Source organism: Zalophus californianus, chromosome 11 (assembly GCF_009762305.2).
Source record: "Zalophus californianus isolate mZalCal1 chromosome 11, mZalCal1.pri.v2, whole genome shotgun sequence".
Lineage (NCBI taxonomy): Eukaryota > Metazoa > Chordata > Mammalia > Carnivora > Otariidae > Zalophus > Zalophus californianus.
Window position 1 is genome coordinate 444967 of NC_045605.1, and position 23321 is coordinate 468287.

The following is a 23321-nucleotide window of genomic DNA, read 5'->3' on the forward strand; positions in this document are numbered from 1 at the left end:
GGGCCCTGAGCCCCCGCCCCCGCGCCTTCCGGGTCTGTGGACCCCGTCCCCCAACTCCCCGCCGCCGTCCGGTCTGTGAGCCCGGCCCCTCCCCGCCGTCTGGGTCACTGAGCCCCATCCCGCCCACCACCGCCGTCCCGGTCCTTGAGCGCCGGTCCCCCACCCCATTCCCAGCCGGGTCGGTGAGCCCCGTCCCCCGCAACCCCGGCCGCGGTCCCTTCCCCCACACCGGGCCTCGCAGCGAGATGTTGTGGAAAGTCGGAGCACCGACCCGCATTGTGCGCGGACAGCTGTGTGGCCCCCGGGAGGGCGCCGCTGTGTTCTGCGCACCCGGTTCACCGTGCCGCTGGGAGGGCGCAGCCCCGCAAGGTCTCCCTGTCCTGCGGGAGTGCGAGTCAGCCGGTTAAGCTAGCACGGCCCGCGTTCGTTCGCGGAGCTGTCCGTTCACGGGGGCTGTCCCGCCGTCAGGGGCACCGCCGTCCCCAGGACGAGCTGGCGCCCGCCTTCGGTGTGGCCAAGGCTGCGCCATAGAGCGTTCAGAAGGAAAGAGTGCGGTTTGCGGAATGTGGGAGCGTGTGGCCCCTTCCGAGGGCGCTGGGACCGGCACAAGTCGCGTGGGTGCTGGCGGAGGCCGGGGCTGGACTCCGCGCTCACTCCGCCGCAGAATGCCGCGACTTCTGTCTCCGCCCGGCCCGCGTCCCCACCCCCGCGCTGGGCCCCCGCTTCTGAGATGCTGTCCCTGCAAGCGAGCGAAGGCTCTGCGTGCGGGCTCCGGCTGGCGCCGTGGTGGTGCAGCTCCGGGGTGCAGACCCCGTGACGGGGAGGGCGGCAGCTGTGGGCGCCGCTTCCCCTGGCGGTGCGGCTCCTGCCGCCGGCCTCTCGGCCAGCCGCCATTCACCCCGGCCTGTGCGGGTGCCCAAAACGGCGCTCTCAAGACATGGGTTCTGAAATAAATGGGATCGTTCTATATGGATTTGATTTTGTTCCCTTGACATTGTATTTTCATGCAGACACGGAAGGCCTATTACACTGACCCTGACTTATTCTAAATCGGAAAATGGGGAAGTAGGGTCAATGGCTCACTGACAAGAGTGTCTTTCCATCATTTTCATGAAAGAAATGGTTGTAGACTTCGTTTTTTAAATTGATGTAGTAGGAACACTGATTAAACATCAGAGAAAATATTTGTAAATAGAATTAGTAGTAGCTCAAAGGAACAAAACCAAACATTAATTCCAGAATTGTAATAATGGTTTCCTGTAAAATATATTACTAAAAACATACTTAAATACTGCATCTATGGTTGAAATTAAGAAAGTTGTGAATGACTTTCCAGTAGATGCCCAAGAGGCTTTAAGGAAATCCAACAACTTCTGCTAATATGTGTGTGTATATATATGTAAAATGTATCTACATATCTATCTTTTGCTAGTTTATATATATATATATATATACGTAAGTTTAAGTTGGGATAGAGGAATTCTTGAACATAGTAAGGGCTATGACACTAAATCAAGAATATCATTATATTGCTAATTGGAAAAACACTTAAGTACCTTTTGGAAATACTTGAATGTTCTTAGTGTCTGTAATGTTTTCCATTGGATACATTACAGAGTAGGAGCTCAAATTTATTGAACAAATAACTAAATGGGGGGAGAACAAACGAAAGAACTTTAGTCAGAAAATAAGCAAGTGCCTTGGTAAAATTTCTACATGTAATTTCTGAATGTGAATTCAATACTCAGAAACATCCAGCTTTCTGTTGAAGATGTTTTCTTTCTCAAGTCGGAATCCCCTGACTCTAAAGGCTATGAAAGAACAAAACCCTATAAAGTTCATCTAATTAAAATTACCTAAATTTCTATCATTTCAATCTAGAATAGAAATAGAATAAACTTTTCTTTAAAAAAAAAAGGTGAAATCTCTCGTTCCCTTCACACTGAGCCTCTTTTCTCTCTCATAAATATCTCCTCTTTTCCCCTTTCATTTTATTTTAGCACCCACCTTGCCTGTCCCTTCTCTACCTGGTTTATACCCTATTCTTGATTACCCGCACAGGTTCTCTCACCGGCCTCCTTGGTCCTTTGCACCCCTGTTCCTCTGCCTCAACCACCCAATAACTGCTGGAGTCCTTCTTCTCGCTCCTTCACCCGAGTGATAAAAATGCTGTCAGAGAAAAATCACAAAACAATGCAGACTGGCTCCACACAGATGAATGGTTTCCAGCTTTGCCTGAACAACAACGGGGATCTCTGTTGTTCCTCTTAATGCCTGTGCCAGATCTTCATCATTTCCCTCAGCTCTCAGTAGACTGTCTTACTACGTCATGAGACAATAGACACCAGGAAGGCTCTCAGGTCCCTCTTCAACAATAACACAAACCCACATACTACCAACCACCACCCCCTGCCCCCAACCCCATCATTTTTTCCAGGCTCACTGATGGGGTACCCCTTCTACTGTAGAAGATGAGTCTATTTACTTACTACCATAACCTTCCCCCTGGATTATGAATTATCCCATCTCATAATTTACATCCAACTTGCAATGGCATTCTTCCCCTCCAGCCTATAAACACACTCAGGTCTTGGCTATCCTTAAAACAACTAAACTAACAATCAAAGCCTTTGACCATAAGAACCCTTTTAACTTCATTCTAGTATCTCCTGTCTCCATATTCAGACATCTAAAGAATAGTCTAAGTTCACTAGCTCTACCTTGAGTCACACTTGGTACTACATTCCACAATTAACTTAAGCTAATAAAATACAAATATGAAATTGTAAAAGAATACTGATAGAAAATAGAATTTCATATTTTTCATGTGTTTGAAGTATAGTAACTTTACTTTTTGAAAGGAAAGAAATTTTAAGGGAAAAATACTTCAAAGATGACTAATAAAATTTTAGTGGAAGGAAAAATTGTATAAATACAATGATCTGGGAAAAATACTTAACACTGTAGTAGAGGATTAATATCTACACACTATTGAATTTATTGAAATTGATTCTTTTTAAATCAAGTTCTCAATAGATGAATGGCCAGTGACTATGAGCTAACAATTCACCAAAGAGGAAAATAAAAATTAGTAATCATACATGGAAAGTAGTCTATTTTGCTAATACATATATAATAAAACATGGTTTTCCACATGGTCTTTCTAGGAAAAAAAAAAGTACTATCCCATGCTTATGAGGTTTTGAAACTTACATACATACATTTCTGATGACGTAAGTTTGTATAACCCTTCTAGAAACCTATTTTTGTCTATAAGGCACTAAAAGCTATAAAAAAATGTATATATCTTTTGTCCTGTATATCTACTGAAAAATTTCTCCAAGGGAATTGTTCAGCAAGATTTTATTAAGCCATTATTCTATTTTAAGCACCATGCCAGGCATTGGAGTTACAGAAATGTGGAGGAGACATGTACTCATAGGATGTACTCATGAAGATGTCGGGTCATTCAGTGAGGGTTTTCTCCTGGAAAATAGGAGGGGAACGGCTTGAGGTGGTCCTGAACCACCATTTGCTGAGAGATGATGGTGGATGTGTCATGGCTTGTTCTGTTAGTATCTTTGTGTGTCTGGGTGTGGGATTCATGCAGGGAAGTGTTGAGAACTGAAGTTGAAAAAACAGACCAGATTACAATGCTTTATATACTCTAGGTCAGGAGATTTAGAATTTATCGGGAATGTGACAGGGAGCTTTAAGAGAACAACGTAGAATGAAAAATCCAATCAGATTTGCCTTTATTAGGTTTTATGAGGTTCATAATGAATGAAAAGATATGCAGTCTCCTTATCCAAGCTCATGATGTCTAAAAGTACAATTTTTTCCCCAGGGAAAGTGAAATATGTATTCAGTTCTAATAGCAAATCAGATTTTTTTTTTACACAGAATATTTGCTGGTCACATACTAACGCTAATGACTACACCTATTGGTTGTTCCACAAAGAATCATTATCCTTAGTATGAGGCTGTGATTATATTTATCAGATGGCACTGACATTCATCCACTGGAGATATAAGCCATTGTCCTTAACTTTGTGCTATTACTAGAGATATGAAAATCCATCTGGAGAAAAATCTAGAAGAAGAGCGTCAAATATTACTGCAGCAACAAAAATTATGCCGAAATCGAGCACATAAATATTTTGTGGAATCAAACCGGAGAAAAAAGTAAGTAATTGTATTCTCTTCAAAAGTGTAGAAATTCAAAGTCATTATAAATTAATAGTTTCTCTACTTTGTAGCGTTTTATGAGCTATGAACCTGAGTCATGACATTGCTTTATCTGTAAAACACTGATCAAGATTTGTGTGCCTTCATAAATTTTCTTACTGTTTTTCTGCCTGAAGCGCAAAGGTGGTGGTGTACTCATTCCACTGAGCGGGACCCTAGCAGCTTTTTCTTGTCACAGGACTTCTTATCACAGTGTCACAGGATGGCTGCAAAATGTGCTATCATCTTTGTTTTCTGTGTCCTTTACGGTAAATTAAAAGGTTACTAATTAGTGTTTAGTGTGTAATGGGATGTAATTTACTACTCACTTCTGTATAACTGTGCCCATTCATCCAATCAGAAAGTGGGGGGGATATAAATATGGTGGAATATGATGCAAGGAATATTATAAGTGACTACCATGAAAAAAAGAAAGCTTTCTAAGCTGGAAGCCTAATAAAATAAAAGTTTGAACCATCCAATCACTGCTCAACATTTTTCAAGCTTTTCTTTGAGTGATTAGATTTTGTTTTTTATACAGATTGTTAATAATGTTTTTGCTACCTTGTCTGTATTTCAATAGCAAATCCCTAGAGTGTGTTAACTACATTACTGGGCATGTGTTGCAGATCTCATTTGGGGAATACAAAATTGTTTACCTGTAACTTTTTTCTGGCATCATATTTCTCTTTAGATTAACTCTTTCATTGTCTGGTGTAGTTGATGTTACTTAATGAAGCTTGTTTTTTGTTTTGTGTTTGTGTCTTACTGTTTTTCTCCTACCTCTTGTCTCTGGGGGCATATAAAAGGCACACGACAGGTGTTCAATAAAGATGCACAGTCATATGTTGAATCAATCATGGGCTCTGGAGTCAGAGATCTAGGTTTAAGTCCCCATTCCATGAGTTAGAGCAACTTAATCTCTTTGAGCCTCAGTTTCTCAGTTATGATTGGAATTAATAACATCTGTTTCAAGGGATTGTTATGTAGAGCAAAAAGGTAATATTAGGAATAGTTGAAAATGTGGAAAATATTTATCACACTGTCTGACCGATAGTGCTTCTTCCTTATTTAGTTTATTTTGTTGATTAATAATTAGTATTTGTCAAGAGTGTGTTTTCTAATAACTGAATTACTTTGTAAAATAGCACAAAGTGCCTTCCTGTCTTCTCTCATCAAACACTTTTCTCATTAAAAAAACAGAATTCTGGGATGCCTGGTAGCTCGGTCAGTTAAGTGTCTACCTTTGGCTCAGGTCATGATCCTGGGGTCTTGGAATGGAGCCTCAATTCACGCCTCCTGCCCGCCACTCCCTCTGCTTGTGCTCTCTCTCTCTCTCTTTCAAAAACATAAAATCTTTTTAAAAAACAAACAAACAAACAAATCCCTGGAATTCTGGTGTAGAAAGAAGAGAAATTTTAGTTTAAAATTCTAAGAGGCAGAACATTTTCCAATATAATTTATGTTTTATTTTTCTGTTACCCTACAGTGCTGTGTAAAGACACATAAACATTTCTTTTTAAATGCTAATTATTTTACTTTTTAAATGGGGGCCAAGTTATTCTGAATTCAAACATGTCCATCATCATGGCCTTTTTGGCCTTGCCATTATCTATCCATTTATGTTTTACATCCTCTAAGTTTATGCTGTCTACTCACATTATGGTCACACAGTTTTTCTTAAAAAAACTATTTTTCTTACAAGCAGAGACGTTGTCCTTCCACTCTTAGTGAGTTACGTTTTGACATTAACAGTGCTGTGTCCCCTATAGTTTTCAAAGGAGAATGTTCACAGCCATCAGGTTCTCTGTATTTATTGCCATCTGTTGCTTAAAATCGCACACATTTCTTTTTAAAGATTTTATTTATTCATTTGAGACACAGAGATACAGAGAGAGAGCACGAGCCGGGGGAGAGGGAGAGGGGGAAGCAGACTCCCCGCAGAGCAGGGAGCCCGATGCGGGGCTCCATCCCAGGACCCTGGGATCATGACCTGAGCCGAAGGCAGACGCTTTACCATCTGAGCCACCCAGGCGCCCCAAAATCACACACATTTTAATTTTGGTTATTTACTACTGCTTGGCTTTTCTGTTTGCCAGTATTTTTCTTATATGTTTTTATTACATTCTCAAGATTTCCATTCTCTCAGTATCTGTTGAATGGAGTCCCCTTTATTTTACTCCCAGGACCTCTACCTTCACCCCTACCTTCAGCAGGTACTGCCCCAGTATGTACTGGTTATCTTTAGGCCTAGTGCATAACTGGCATTCTGGGGCTTCCCTTTGTTGCTCTTGCCTCCCATAGCATCCCTTTTGTTTGGTTTTACAACATTATTAGTTTACTGGAGCACATCCTCACAAAGTTCTCCAATATGCTGCTATGTAGATCAAAGGACCAAATGATCTTAAGATACACATACACCTAAAGAAATTAACTATTTCCTACGTTTTTTTGATTTTCAATTTTGGAACTATCTTTGGTTAATAACTGAACAGGCATTTATTTACTGAATGAGCATAACTGGTTGAGTACCAATGATTAAACATTATGTCAGGAGAAAAAAAAATTTTGTTTGTTATTAAACTTTAGAAATGGCAGTCTGATTTAGTGTGACTTCATAAGGAAAAGAAATTGAAGTAGATTTTAAGAAATGTGCAAAAGGAACCTCAGATAGTTCTTTTAAAGTTTGTTTTAATTTTGTTTCTTCAATTTTGTTTTTGGTTTTTTTTTTTTTTAGATTTCAGATATGAGTGAAGTCATGTGGCGTTTGTTTTTCTCCTTCTGGTTCATTTCACTTAGCATAATACTCTTTTAAGTTTCATCCATGTTGTCAGCAGTGGAAAGATTTCATTATATTTTATGGCTGAGTAGTATTCCAATGTATCAGTATATCTTCTTCATTCATCTATCAACAGGCACTCAATATCTTGACTATTGTAATTAATGCTACAATGCACATAAGAATGTATATATTTTTTTAAATTACTCTTTTTATGTTATTCAGATAAATACCCAGAAATGGAATAGTTGGGTCATACGGTAGTTATATTCTTCGTTTATTGAGGAACCTCCATATGGGTTTCCATAGTATTTGCACCAATTTACAATCTCATCAACAGTGGGTAAGGTTCCCGTTTCTCCATATCCTCTCCAATACCTGTGATTTCTTATCTTTTTGATAATAGCCATTTTAACTGTGAGGTGATTTCCTATAGGGGTTTTGATTGAATTTCTCTAATAATTAATGGTGTTGAGCATCTTATTCATATGCCTGTTGGCCATCTGTATGTCTTCTTTGGAAAAATTTTTATTCAGATCCTCTGCCCATTTTTAACCAGGTTGTTCATTTTCCTGTTCTTGAGTTGCATGAATTCTTTATATATTTTAGATGTTAACCCCTTATTGAATATGTGGTTTGAGATTCAGATATATGGTGTGCAGTTGAGCAGGCTGCCTTTTCATTTTGTTGATGGTTTCCTTTGCTGTGCAGAAGCATTTTAGTTTCATGTAGTCCCATTTGTTAATTTTTGCTTTTAGTTGTTGTTCCCTTTGCTTTTGTTCCCTTAGCTTTCAAAAAAACAATAGCTGTGACTAACATCAAGGAACTTACTGCCTATGTTTTCTTCTAGGAGTTGTATGGCTTTAGGTCTTACATTCAAGTCTTTAATCCATTTTAAGTTAATTTCTGTGTATAGTGTAAGACTAATTTCATTCTTTTGCATGAGATTGGTCCATTTCCTCAACACCATTAATTGAAGAGACTGTCCTTTCTCCATTGTTCTTGGCTTCTTTGTCCAAGATTAATTATCTGTATATGTATAGGTTTATTTCTGGGTTCTCAATCTGGTTCCATTAATCTGTATGTCTGTTTTTATACCAATAACATACTGTTTGATTACTATAGGTTTGTAGTATAGTTTGATATCAGGGAGCGTGATACCTCCAGCTCTGATCTTTCTCAAGATTGTTTTGACTATTTGAGATCTTTTGTGGTTCCATACAAATTTTAGAATGATTCTGGTTCTATAAAGTATGCCATTGGTATTTGGATAGGGATTGCATTGAATCTGTAGATTGCTTTATGTAGTATGGACATTCTCACAATATTAACTTATTTTTTTTTAACTTTTCTAATCTGTGAGCATAGAATACCTTTCCATTTATTTGCATCTTCAGTTTCTTTCACCGGTGTCATAGTTTTCAGCATAGAGCGCTTTCATCCTCTTATTCTTTTTGATGCAGTTGTAAATAGGATTGTTTTCTTGATTTATCTTTCTGATGCATCATTATTAGTGTATAGAAATGCAATGGATTTCTGTATATTGATTTTGTATCCTGCAGCTTTACTGAACTTATTTATTCTAATGGTTTTTTTGGTGGATTCTTTGGGGTTTTCTGTATATAGTATCCTGTCATCTGGCAATAGTGACATTTTGTTTCTATCTTTCTGATTCTAATGCCTTTTTTCCCCCTTGCCTAACAGCCATGGCCTGGACTTCTGGTACTCTGTTGAATACTAGTGCCAAGAGTGAGCATCAAGATTAAGCATCCGTATCTTGTTCCTGTTCTTAGAGGATCACCATTATGATGTTAGTGGTGGGATTGTCCTATATGGCTTTTATTATTATGTTTAGATACATTCCCTCTCTACCCACTTTGTTGAGAGTTTTTATCATAAATAGATGTTGAATTTTGTCAAATGCTTTTTCTGCATCTATTGAGATGATCATATAATTTTTATCTTTCATTTTGTTAATGTAATGAATCAGTTTAATTGATTTGCAGATGTTGAACCATACTTGCATCCCTGGAATACATCCCATTTGATCCTGGTATATGATCCTTTTAATGTGTTGTTGGATTTGGTTTGCTAAAATTTGTTGATGATTTTTGCATCTATGTTCATCAAGGATATTCGCCTGTAGTTTCCCTTTTTTGTGATATCCTTGTCTGGTTTTGGTATCAGGGCAATGCTGGCCTTGTAGAATTGTTTGGGCTTTCCTTCCTCTTCAATTTTTTTGGAAGAGTTTGAGAAGTATATGTAATAAATCTTCTTTGAATATTTGGTAGAATATGCCAGTGAAGCCATCCGGTCCTGGACTTTTGGGGGGAGATTTTTGATTACTGATTCATTCTCCTTACCAATCATTGGTCTGTTCTAATTTTCTATTTCTTTATGATTCAGTCTTGGAAGATTGTATGTTCCTAGGAATGTATCCATATCTTCTAGATTTTCCAATTTGTTGAAGCATAATTGCTCCTAATAATCCGGTATGATCCTTCATATATCTGTAATGTCACTTGCAATTTCTCCTCTTTCATTTCTAATTGTATTTATTTGAGTCCTTGCTCCCTTCGGTTCTTGGTTAGTCTAGCTAAGAGTTTGCTGATTCTGTTTATCTTTTCAAAGAACCAGCTCTTAGTTTTATTGATCTTTTCCCTTGTCCTTTTAGTCTCTATGCATTTCTTTCTGCCGTGAACTTTATTATTTTCCTCCTTCTACTAGTTTGGGACTTTGTTCTTCTTTTTCTAGTTCCTTTAGGTATAAAGTTAGATTGTTTGACATTTTTCTTGTTTTTTGAGGTCGACCTGTCTTGCTATGAACTTCCCTCTTAGAATAGCTTTTGCTGGGAGCCTGGGTGGCTCAGTTGGTTAAGTGACTGCCTTCGGCTCAGGTCATGATCCTGGGGTCCCGGGATCGAGTCCCGCATCAGGCTCCCTGCTCGGCAGGAAGTCTGCTTCTCCCTCTGACCCTCCCCCCTCTCATGTGCTCTCTCTCTCTCATTCTTTCTCTCAAATAAATAAATAAAATCTTAAAAAAAAAAGAATAGCTTTTGCTGTATATAGATTTTTGGTATGTCATATTTCTGTTTTCATTTCTCTCTTGGGCTCTTTTTTTTTAAATTTCTTCTTTGATTTCTTCTATTACCCAGTAGTTGCTCAGTAACATGCTGTTTAATCTCCACATATTTATAGCTTTCCCATTTGTCTTCTTGTAATTAACTTCTAGTTTTATACAATTATGGTTGGAAAAGATGCTTGATATGCTTTTAATCTTATTGACTTTATTGAGACTTGTTTTGTAGTCCAACATGTGATCTGTTCTAGAGAATGTTTTCTGTGCCCTTGAGAAGAATGTGTGTTCTGCTGCTTTTGGATGGAATGTTCTGTATATATTAAGTCCATGTCATCAAATGTGTTTTTGAAGACTGATGTTTCCTTATTGATTTTTTTGTCTGAATGATCTATGCATTAATGAAACTTGGGTATTGAAGTTTCCTACTATTAGTGTATTGTTTTCAATTTCTCTCTTTAGCTCTGTTAATATTTGCTTTATATATTTTGGTACTTCTATGTTGGGTACATATATATTTATAAATGTTATATTTTCTTGCTGGATTAACACGTTTATCATTATGCAACGACCTATGCCTCAAGTTACAATCTTTGTTTTAAAGTCTATTTTGTCTCATAATGAGTATAGTTACTCCAGTTTTCTTTTCATTTTCATTTGCATGGAATGTCTTTTTCCATCCCTTTACTTTTCAGTCCATGTGTGCTTATTTCTGAAGCCAGTCTCTCATAGGCAGCATGTAGATAGGTCTTGGTTTGTTTGTTTTTTTTTTATTCAATTACTCTATCTTTTGATTGGTGAATTTAGGCCATTTACATTTAAAATAATTATTGATAAGTGTACACTTATTGCCATTTTGTTAATTGTTTTATGGCTATTTCTGTTGTTCCTCTTTGTTCCTTTCTTCTCTTTTCTCATCTTTTGTGGTTTGGCTTTCTGTAGTGTCATGTTTAGAGTCTTCTCTTATTTTTTTTTTTTTTTTGTATTTACTATAAATTTTTTCCTTGTGACAACTGTGGGAGTCACATAAAATATCCTATGTAAATAGCAGTCTGTTTTAAGTTGATAACAATTATAAATACATTCCAAAGCTTTACCTTTTTGTAACCCCCCCATGTTTTATATTTTTGATGACACATTTTACATCTTTTTATCTTGTTTCCCTTAACTAATTATTGTACTTTTAATTAATTTTACTACTTTTGTCTTTTAACCTTCATGCTGGCTTTATAAGTGATTGATCTACTACCTTTGTTATATATTTGCCTTTTCCAGTGAGGTTTTTACTTTTCTTTGTTTTCCTATTAGTGCCGTTTCTTTTCCGCTTAAAGAAATCTCTCTAACATTTCTTATAGGGCTGGTTTAGTAGTGATGAACTCCTTTTACTCTAAATCTGTCCTTCAAGTCTGAGTGATAACTTTGTTGTGTAGAGAATTCTCAAGTGAAAGGTGTTTTTTTTGTTGTTGTTTTTGTTTTGTTTTGTTTTTTAGCACCTTCAGTTTATGTCATGGCACTCCCTTCTGGCCTATAATGTTTCTGCTGAAAGACCTGCTGAGAGTTTATGGGGTTTCCCTTGTAATAACAAATTGTTTTTCCCTCGCTGCCTTTAGATTCTCTCTTTATCCTTAACTTTTACCATTTTAATTATAATATTTCTTGTATGGATTTCTTTGTGTTCATCTGATTTGGAACTCTCTGGGCTTCCTGGGCCTGGGTGTCTGATTCCTTCCCCAGGTTGAGGAATTTTTCAGCCATTATTTCTCAGATAATTTTTCGGGCTCTTTTTGGATGTTGTCGTCTTCTAGGCTCTCTATAATATGAATGTCGTTATGCGTGCTCTTGTCCCAAAGGTCCCTTATGGTGTCTTCACTGTTCTTTTTTTTTTTTTTTAAGATTGTATTTATTTATTTGACAGAGAGAGACCCAGCGAGAGAGGGAACACAAGCAGGGGGAGTGGGAGAGGGAGAAGCAGGCTTCCCGCGGAGCAGAGGGCCCAACGCGGGGCTCGATCCCAGGACCCCGGGACCATGACCAGAGCCGAAGGCAGACGCCTGACGACTGAGCCCCCCAGGCGCCCCGTCTTCACTGTTCTTAATCCATGTTTATGTTTGCCACTCAGTCTGTGTGAGTTCCACTGCTTTGTCTTCTGGCTCACTGATTTGTTCTGCTTCATTCAGGCTGCTGTTGAGCCCCTTTGGTATGGTTTTCAGTTCAGTTACAACCTCTATTTGCTACTTGATGTTCATCCATTCTTCTCCCAAGTTTGGTGAACATCTTTATAACCATTACTTTAAACTCTTTATCAGGTAGATTTGCTTATCACCATTTCATTTAGTTTTTTCTGAGCTATTATCTTGTTCTTTCTTTTGGAACACATTTGTCTTTCTCCTCATTTTTCCTAATGCTCTATGTTTGTTTCTATATATTTAGGTTAAGGCAGCGACCTCTCCCAGTCTTGAGGGGTGGCTTCATGTAAGGGATGTCCTAGGAGGCCAAAAAGCACTGTCTCCCCTGGTCACCAGAGCAAGACACTCAGGAACTATCTCCTGTGTGGGCTGTGTGCACTCTTACTGTGGTGAGGCTGTCGCTATGCACACTCGTGGGCAGGGCGGGAGCTCAGTCTGGCTCCAGGAAGCAGCTGTGACTGCCGACGTGTGTCAGCAGGGATGGCCTCTGACCCCAGCTGTGAAACGCATTCCTCACCATGCACACATTGTGGGCACGGCTCTTGGGGGACACGCCCACTGCTGCTAGCAGCAGGTTAGAGGGAGAATTCCAAAAGGCTGCTCCCCAGTGCTGGAGTTAGTAAGGTCAGCTGAGACAGCAAAAATGGCTTGTGCCATTGTCCCAGTCCCAGGGGAGAGTGCCTACTGTTTCCCACCCCTTTGGCAGACACTTAAAGGTTCGTAAATGGGTCACTCTTACCTGTTGTCTGTGCGTGGTTCAGATTGGTGTTGAGTCTTTGCAAAAGCCCTCTAAGAGTGAGTTTTCTGTTCCCTACAGTTTTAAAGTTTTCCTGAACATAATCCCGGTTGATCTTCAGAGCCCAGTGTTTTGGGGCTCACCTCTCCTGTGCAGGATGTAAGGTTTGCGGCACCTAGTATGAAGATGGAAGCTGTTACTCCTCAGGGAAACACTGCATACCTTTATATCCCTTCTGATTGTGACCAACAGCAACTGGGGTGTCGTTGTCCCTAGCAAATTTGTGTTTCTGCCTCTTTCCCTTATTGGTGTTGTCCTTTTACCCTTTGTTGTGGAGGCTCCATTCATTCCGTTATTCCATATGGAGTTGTGAATTTGTGTCCATGGGAGGAGGTGCTTCAGGATCTTGCTAGGCTGTTATCTTGAACCCAACTCAACCTTCAGATAGTTGTAAAATACTAATGTAAGCATAGAGACTTAAAAGTTCAGATGATCAGACAAAATTCCTGTGTAACTAACCAGCAGAATAAGGAGAAAAGGACAGAATGCAGAAAATTGCCCAAATAAAGAGAAGAAAGACTACCAGGTAATAAATGAGGAGCAAGCACTTTGGAAGACTCACTAAAATCTATAATAAAAAAGATTCCTTAAATACCCTAAAGGCATGGGGCACCCGGGTGGCTCAGTCGTGAAGCGTCTGCCTTCGGCTCAGGTCATGATCCCGGGGTCCTGGGGTCGAGCCCCACATCGGGCTCCCTGCTCCGCGGGAAGCCTGCTTCTCCCTCTCCCGCTCCCCCTGCTTGTGTTCCCTCTCTCGCTGTGTCTCTCTCTGTCAAATAAATAAAATCTTTTAAAAAAAATACCCTAAAGGCAGAAGGAAATTACCTATGAAATAATGGGGTATCTGCATTATCTATTTGTGAAAATGATGCAGTTTGAAGTTTCCCATTAAGCAAGAAATGTGTACCCTTAGAATAAATAAGAAGGAATTATACTTTAAGCAATGTCATTTTTATCATGTTTGTCATGTAGTATATACTGTAAGCTAAAAAATATACATAGATTCAAATAAGGTCATATGTCAGTATGTGTAAATATCCAGGGGTATATTATGCATAATATATTAATAGAAAATTAAAGGAATTTAGGATATTTACAAGTAATCTTTGACCATTTAAAAATGTTCTAGAGGACAGCCATTTACTCACTAAGCTAATATTTGCTGGGAGACTTAAAGATTTCATATACTAAAGAATAAAAAATAAAATGCATGATTCCTTCCCTGAAATTACTGCTTGTGAAGTAATAGAGGATGTCAGTGCTGTGCACCAAATACTGTGACAGTCACCTGTGACGTTCAATGTGAGCACACTCATACGCTGCAGGACAGAGAAGAAGTCTGGGGAGAACAAAGTCTTACTAGATGACCAGGAGTTATCCAGAGTCCGGAGGGGTAAGAGTGTTTAACACAAAGAGGACATTATGTGGAAAAGTTTAATGTCGTGAAATATAAGACAAAAATTTTATGTCATTTACACAGGAAAATGTGGAAGAGTGTCAGAAGATGAAGCTGTAAGTTGGCTGGAGACGTTTCATAACATAACTTACATGCCAATCTAAAGAAATTAAACCCTACCCTTAGTATTTGGAGATGCTGTTGAAGGAGGAAAATCCGAGAGTGTCATAATCAGATTTACATTTTAGCTCGTTACAGCAAAGGGTTAGAAGATGAGATAGAAGCAGCTGGAGGCAGAGAGAACAAGTAGACCGTTATTTTACTAACCTGGGCAGAGCATGAACACACAGACAGGGCTGTGACTGAGTGGGTAGGGTCTGTAGGAGTCTAAGGTCAGGGGTGGGTGGTACATGAAGAGCGTGGTCAGAAAGGGAATACTTATGGGTTACACAAACTTTAATATTTTTTTATTATTATGTTAATCACCATACATTACATCATTAGTTTTTGATGTAGTGTTCCATGATTCATTGTTTACGTATAACACCCAGGGCTCCATGCAGAACGTGCCCTCTTTAATACCCATCACCAGGCTAACCCATCCCCCCACCCCCCTCCCCTCTAGAACCCTCAGTTTGTTTTTCAGAGTCCATCATCTCTCATGGTTCATCTCCCCCTCCAATTTCCCCCCGCTTCATTCTTCCCCTTGTGCTATTTTCTTCTTTTTTTTTTTAACATATGATGTATTATTTGTTTCAGAGGTACAGATCTATGATTCAACAGTCTTGCACAATTCAGCAAACTTTAGTATTTTTAACTAAATCTTTCTAAGTTACAGTGCATATTTCTGTGATCCTTTATCCAGATTATAATACATATTGTTTGAGTTTTCCTTTATGCCCTAGGATAATTATCATAAGCATCAAATATTCTACTCTGTTTTCTTGCTGTTTTGCCCTTGAGCTGTTAAGCTTTATTTAGTTCATAATAGTAGCCTGACAGGTAAGCTTGGTGCATTTATCTATTAAAGATTTTCTCTTCACTGTTAGCTGAAATTTCTCTTTTTTAAATTTAAGTATTTTACGATAATTATAGATTCACAAGCAGTTTTAAAAAAAAATAATAGAGATCCCATAGTACCCTTTACTCAGTTTCCCCCAATGATAGCATCTTGAAAAATTATAGTTCAGTCTCACAACCAGAATAATGACATCTTTACAGTCAAGATACAGAACATTTGCATCATCACAAAGATTCCTCACGTTGCCCTTTTATAGTGACACCCACTTCCCTCCCACTCCTACCGCTGGAAATCACTAATCTGTCCTCATTTCTACAGGTTTTTCATTTCTAGGGTGTTACATAAATGCTGTCATACTGTATGTAACCTTTTGAAATTGGCTTTTTTCACTTAGCACAATACTCTAGAATTCATCCAGGTTGTCATGTGCATCCCTAATTCATACTGCTTTGTTGCTGAGTGTTTTCCATGATATGGATGCACCAAAGTGTGTTTAACCACTCCTTCATTGAAGGGCATCTGGCGAATTTCCAGTTTGGGTTACTGTGAATAAAGCTGCTATAAATATTCATGTATAGGTTTTTGTGTGAATATATGTTTTTATTTCCTTGGATAAATGACGAAGTACAATTGCTGGATCATATGGTGGTTGCATGTTAGTGTGTTAAGAAATTGTCAAACCGTTTCAGAGTGACTGTGCCCACCAACACTGTCAGATTGATCCCCGTTTTCCACATCCTCACTAGCACTTGTAGTGTTAATGTTTTTTATTTTAGCCATTTTTATGGGTGTGTAGTAATATCTCATTGTATTTTTAATTTTCATTTCCCTAATGGCTAGTGAGGCACAATATTTTTTCATGCACTTATTTGCTATCTGCTTACCCTCTTTAATGAAATTCCTGTTAATGTCTTTTGTGTTTTCTAATCAGATTACTTGCTTCTTCAGTTTTGAGTGTGAGAGAACTATATACATTCTAGATACTTTGTCAGACGTGGTGGTTTGCAGATAACGTCTACTCTGGCAATTCTCTTTTCATCTTCTTCACTGGGTCTTTCCTGGAGCAACACTTATTATTTTTATAAAGTCCAGTTTATCTGCTTTTCTTTTTAGGCATTGTGCTTTGCTGTCAAGTCTAAGAACTCTGTGCTTAACCCTAGATCCAGAAATTTTCTCCTGTTGTTTCCTAAAAGTTTATATTTTTATATTTCATGGTAAAGTCCATGATTCATTGTGAGTTAATTTTTGTATAAGGTGTAAGACTTTGGACCCCCTCATCAGAATTCAGTTGAGCATATTCATGTGGGTCTATTTCTGGGTTCTGTATTCTATTCATCTATATGTCTTTGCGGAAGACATATACTTCAACTATTATTGTGATTGTGTAGCTATATATTATGTAGTTATGGAATTGTGACTGTGTAGCTATGTAATGTGTATTTATGGAATTGTGACTACGTAGCTGTATCATGTGTGGTTATGAAATTGTGACTGTGTTGCTGTAACCTGTGTAATGATGGAATTGTGACCATGTCGCCGTATCCTGTGTAGTGATGGAATTGTGACCGTGTCGCCGTATCACGTGTAGTGATGGAATTGTGACCGTGTCGCCGTATCACGTGCAGTGATGGAATTGTGACCGTGTCACCGTGTCACGTGCAGTGATGGAATTGTGACCGTGTCACCGTGTCACGTGCAGTGATGGAATTGTGACCGTGTTGCCGTATCACGTGTAGTGATGGAATTGTGACCGTGTCGCTGTATCACGTGTAGTGATGGAATTGTGACTCTGTCGCCGTATCATGTGTAGTGATGGAATTGTGATTGTGTAGCTGTAAGGTCAGTCTTCAAATCACATAGAGTGATTCCTCCCACTTGATTCTTTTTTAGAATTGTTTTAGGTGTTATAATCCCTTTGCCTTTATATATAAAATTTAGAATAACCTTATCTATATCTGTAAAGAGATATAGATAATAACCTTATCTATATCTGTAATGAGATTTTTACAGGAATTGCCTTCTACCTTTATATCTACTTGGTGTGGGGAGAACTGACATGTTTTGTTTGTCAAGTCCCCTAATAAATTTGAGTTTTTTATTTCAGTTATTGCATTTTTCAGTTCTAAAATTTTCAGTTGGTTCTTTATATCTTCTATTCTGAGACTTTGTATTTTTCCACTTGCAGACATGTTCATAATTGCTCATTGAACACTGTTATCGTGGCTGCTTTAAAATCTTTGTCAGATCATTCTAACATCTCTGTCATCTTGAGGTTGGCATCTATTGTCTTTTTTCACTCAGTTTGAGATCTTCCTGGTTCTTGGAATAAGTGGTTTTCTGTTAAAACCTGGGCACTGTCCTATTATGTCATGAGACTCTGAAACTTCCTTCAGCAGGCGGCTTTAGTGCGCTCTCTCTGGCACCGTGCCCACTGGGGAAGGAGTGTGGGAGCAGACACTGCATCAGTTGAGGACAGATGGAGGTGGACGTCTGGCTGCAGGAGGGCCCCCATGACTGCAGCAGTAGTGGGCGCTACAGTGCAAGCGGCCTCAGGACTGTTCCTGGGGAGTGCTGGGTACTCAACTCATTGCATCTGGACCCTCCAGGGGACCGGGGCGGGGGGGGGGGGGGGCGCCGTGTGGCCCGCAGCGAGGGGTGCGAGTGTGCTGCTCCAGCCTGAGCCCTGGGGGTGCAGGTTGCAGCCGGGCAAGTCTGGGCTCCACACTCCCCTGCTGTCTGCAGGGCTGGCTTCTCCTCGTCCCGGAGCTACAGAGAGCAAGCTTCAGCTGCCGCTGGTTTTGGGGATGCGCCTATTGACCTGTCCCTGCTGCCTGCTTCCACTGATGGGCTATTTGAAGTTGTTGGTCACACCCCATGGCCCCAAGTTGGTCTGCTTCCTGCTTTCCACTGTTTATAGTCCTCTTATTTTTTCATAATCTATCATATCTAGGATTTGCGTTTGTACTTAGTGGGAGAACTCACAGAAAGTGGGGCTATCTCTGTCTTACCTGAAGCAGAATTTGTTTCTTTTTGATGCCAGTATTTCTCTTTGAGAACTAGCTCCTTAGCCGGGTGCCTGGGGGGCTCAGTGGGTTGGCCGGGGGGACTCTTGGTTTCTGCTCAGGTCCTGATCTCAGGGCTGTGGGATCAGCCCAGCTCTGTGCTCAGCTTGTCCCTCTCCCTCTGCTCCTGCCCCCTGCTCACTCTCTCTCTCTCAAATAAATAAAATCTTTAAAAAAAAGGAACTAGCTCCTTAACCTTTCTTCTTTTATATTTCTAATACTTTGTGACCTAGTAAATAGAGGATCTTCTTAGAACTGAATCTCAGATAAGAATATAGCTGGAGTGGTGGGGGGTGGTAGGGATGGGGTGGCTGGGGGATAGTCATTGGGGAGGGTATGTGCTATGTGAGCGCTGTGAATTGTGCAGGACTGTTGAATCACAGATCTGTACCTCTGAACCAAATAATGCAATATATGTTAAGAAAAAAAAAAGAAGAAGAAGATAGCAGGAGGGGAAGAATGAAGGGGGGTAAATAGGAGGGGGAGACGAACCATGAGAGACGATGGGCTCTGAAAAACAAACTGAGGGTTCTAGAGGGGAGGGGCTGGGGGGATGGGTTAGCCTGGTGATGGGTATTAAAGAGGGCACGTTCTGCATGGAGCACTGGGTGTGATATGCAGCTAATGAATTGATTGAATACTACATCAAAAACTAATGGTGTAATATATGTTGGCTTATTGAATTTAAATTGAGAAAATGTATGTGAATAAGAACCTGAGAAACTCTCTAATGATTAAAACTTATGAACTTTAGTTAATTGATATTGGCATGTTTATTTTGGCTAACACCTCAGTCTTTAAAAGAAATGAGGTACTATTGTAGTTTCCCTGTGTAGTATGTGCATTCCTAAGTCTGGGTGGCAAATTGGAGTATACAGCTTTGTTGTTTGGGTGTTTTTCCTCCCATAGTGTGTTAAGCGTTGTCTTAAACTTTTCACTTGCTTTCTTCTCCAATCAAGAGAAATGTGGTTTTCAATATAGGTCTTTGGGATTTCAGATGATTGTAAGTGTTAGCAAGTGTAGGATTGACAATTTGTGGCACATGTTTCTTTGCCAGGCAGTGAAAAGTGACAGTATATTCTTGGGCTTAATTTTATTTCTCATAGACTATTGGTATTACTATTTATTTAAAATGGTATGCTTTATTCCTGAAAACTACTTTCTCTCCAGTTGTATTTTTTTAAAGATTTTATTTATTTATTTGAGAGAGAGAATGAGATAGAGAGAGAGAGAGCATGAGAGGGGGGAGGATCTGAGGGAGAAGCAGACTCACTGCTGAGCAGGGAGCCCGATGCGGGACTCGATCCCGGGACTCCGGCATCATGACCTGAGCCAAAGGCAGTTGCTTAACCGACTGAGCCACCCAGGCACCCTCCAGTTGTATTTTTTTAATTGGAGTGATATCCTATTTCTAAACTTAATTTCTAATTATCTCAAAATATAGTTTTTAAACTTACATATGATCATATCTAAAAAAAAAGATTATATCTCTAGAAATTTGTAGCTACCTAAATCTGAAATATAGTTCCATCTAGAAAAAAGAATTACATTACAAAGGCCAACTTTCCAACTCTGCCTGTGTGTCCTGTGGCCTCAGGAACTCTTACTACTACGAGTGGATTCTGCTGTTAAAGTTGTTGCCATTGACAGTTATTTCTTCACTTTCCGACAGTATTTCCAGCAGATAAATTGATATTCCATAGCTGTGAATTCCTGGGAAACCAGAACAAACGATTTGACACGTGCCATCATTTGATGCAGGGGCTCACTTTTAGCCCAGGTGCCGTACATGTTTCATGAGGAACAATTGTATGTGTTAAACACACCCGTCAAAATTTGCTAAGGTACATTATTCATAGTACCCAAGATCAGAGGACAATCGAAATGTCCATCAACAGGTGAATATATAAGAAAATGTGGGAGATATATACACCATATAATATGGCTTCAGCCTTAAGAAAAACGGGATATCCTGCCATTTGTGGCAACATGAATGAACTTGGAGCACATTATGCTAAGTGAAATGAGCCAGACACAGACGAGTATCTCATGATCTCACTTATATGTGGAATCCAAAAAAAAGTGGAACTCATAGTAACAGAGTAGAATGGCGGTTACCAGAGGCTGGGGCAGTGGGAGGCGTTGGTGGCAGGGAAAAGAAGACGTAATGATCACAGGGTACTTTCAGCTATAACATGAGTAAGTTCTGGAAATCTAATGTACAGCATGGTGACTGTAATTAATAATGAAACTTGCAAGTTTTCTCACCACCAAAAAAAAAAAAAGTAACTATGGGAAGGAGAAGGGTATGCACACAACTTTGGTTGTGGCAGTCATTTCACAATGTATCCATATATACAGACATCATGTTGTATACCTTAAATATGTAGTTTTTATTTTTCAAAAATAAGTAAATGAGTTTTTTTAAGTTGCTAAGACAGACCATTTTTCTGTGAGAAAGGCTAATTCCAGGGTTAATGGGAAGCAGCAACATACTCTCCCAATTCTGAATCCTACAATGGCAGAGAAGCTATCTTGTTTTTGTCACCAGGTCTTTCGAGTCCATAACATTTCCCATAGTGCCTGGCACATAATAGCATAAAGGGAGCTCGGGAACTAGGGAAAGAACTTTATCAATCATCTCTACAATTGCTTATTAAAACTTTTTTATTATTAGGCCTATCATTGAGTTTAGGAGCAAAACTTCTTGGTCACGTTCCATCCCTGGTTTAATTTTATTCAATCTAACACATACTTTCTTTCCTATGGTCTAGAAAGTACTGTGTGAAATTATTATTACTTTCTCTATACATTTGAGCCCAGAGAACAATATGAGATAATAGTGATGATAACTCACTATCAAAATCACTCTCTGGTTATAGCAAAGGAAACACCACGTGTTTACTTTAGAGAGTCATTATTCCTCATTGCCTCAAACTTTGCTGAACTGGTATTATTTTTTTTTGAACTGGTATTATTTTCATTTTCTCAAAATGCTAATTTCTCTCCCTGCTTCCCCCACCCCCAACTCAGGACCTTGGCATGCTGTTTCTTCTACCTAGAGCACTTTTCCCCACCCACTTCTTTTCATGGTTGGCCTTATTCTGAATTTTTTATCTTAAATGTCATGAGAGATATTCCTTAATGTCAGAGAAATATTCCCTGTTTCACTTTATTTAAAGTGAGTTCTCTTGGCTTTCTATCTTGGACTAGAGTTTTTTTTACTTCACAGCACTTAACAACAATCAGTAATTCTTTGTTACTTGGTTTTGTTAGCTTGCTTCATTAGATTATAAATAACTGCATAGACCACATCTGTTTTGCTTACTGTTATATCCCCGGCAGATAATAGTAAGTCAAAATAATAAATAACCACTGTTAAAAGTGCTCTGATTATATTTGAAGTTGACATATGGTCAGGCATTCATTCAGCAATTATTTATTAAATATCTTTCAGGTGCAAGGCTTGGTGTTAGGCACAGAAATTCTAGAATTTAAAATTTTAGTCCCTGTACTCATTAAATTTAGAGTCAGATGGGAGAGAGAGACGGTAAAAATGAATGAATTCTTTTATTCAGCAATTCTATGTAGTTCCTGATATGTTTGTTTCAAGCGCTATGTTATGTGCTGACACAGACATTATCCTTCTTGATACTTAGAGTCTAATAAGCAATACAGAAAACTAAATAGATAATTACAATTGAGCGAGAAAAATACTATGATAAAGGTAAGCTTAGGGTCCCATGGGAAGACAAAGTTGTTTTATGTGTGGATGTTGGGGATAGAGATGACTTAGAGAGAAGACACACATTACAGTCTGTACTAAAGTGATGAAAAACCAGAAAGAGTCAGACTGCGTTGTTTAGACTCCCCATTCTTCTATTTAGTGATTATGTGACCTTGAAAAACTGTAACCTTTCTGAGACTTCGTTTTTTCATTCATTCAACTCACAGAATTGTTGTGGGCCAAAGCAAGGTAATAGGTATAAACTAATGAGCACTTGTAATGAGTGAGTACTGTTCTTATTCCATTCCCACCGTTCATCCTCTGTGCAGTGATGAACTGCGCTTTGCCGGCAGCCTTCTCCCAAATCTTCTGTCTAAATCAGTCCCTAGAGTCCTGTTGTATCCCCTGTCCAGGAGACACAAGTCAGTTCAGTTATATAAACAATTACCCATAAATATAGTGCCTTTGGAGAGAGAGCAGACATGGAAAGTGTTTACCCCCCAAAAAGAACAGTGAGACAAAGCAGTTGAAGACGTGATTGTATTAGAAATTTACTAGAACTCAAATTGAGATAAATATAGATGCAAGTAATTTTTAGGTAAGTAACAGATTCTCTATTTTTGTTTGTGTAAAGAATGTGAGAGGGGCTCCTGGGTGGCTCAGTCAGTTGAGTGTCTGCCTTGGGCTCAGGTCATGGTCCTGGGGTCCTGGGATCGAGCCCCGCATCGGGCTCCCTGCTCAGCAGGGAGTCTGCCTCTCCCTCTCCCTCTGCTGCTCCCCCTGCTCGTGCTCGCTCTCTCTCTGTCAAATAAATAAATAACATCTTTAAACAAATGTGAGAGGGAATTAGAGGGTGATATTGTGGAAAGTGCGATAGACTAGTAGGTATTTGATAGATACAAAGGATGACGCATGAAGAGTCATTACTGCTCCTCATTGTCACTTTTAACCATGGCTCTCTTTTCTTTAAAATCCATCAGTTCTTTTTATTTTAACTTTTTTTCATTGAAGTGTAGTCGACACACACAGTGTTACATTAGTTTTAAGTATAC

At 39.2% G+C, this 23321-nt stretch overlaps 1 protein-coding gene across 3 annotated transcripts in view; it reads left to right on the forward strand.

Moving 5' to 3' along the window:
• CEP126 (centrosomal protein 126) overlaps positions 1-23321 on the forward strand; it is a 96360-nt gene that overhangs the window by 1653 nt on the left and 71386 nt on the right. For all 3 annotated transcript variants that reach the window (XR_003517620.2, XR_003517621.2, XM_027581171.2), the window contains exon 2: positions 4066-4185. Coding sequence is in view for 1 of the 3 variants with exons in the window: in XM_027581171.2 (XP_027436972.2) it covers positions 4066-4185 (120 nt within the window). In the remaining 2 variants the exon portion in view is untranslated. The remainder of the gene's footprint in view (positions 1-4065; positions 4186-23321) is intronic.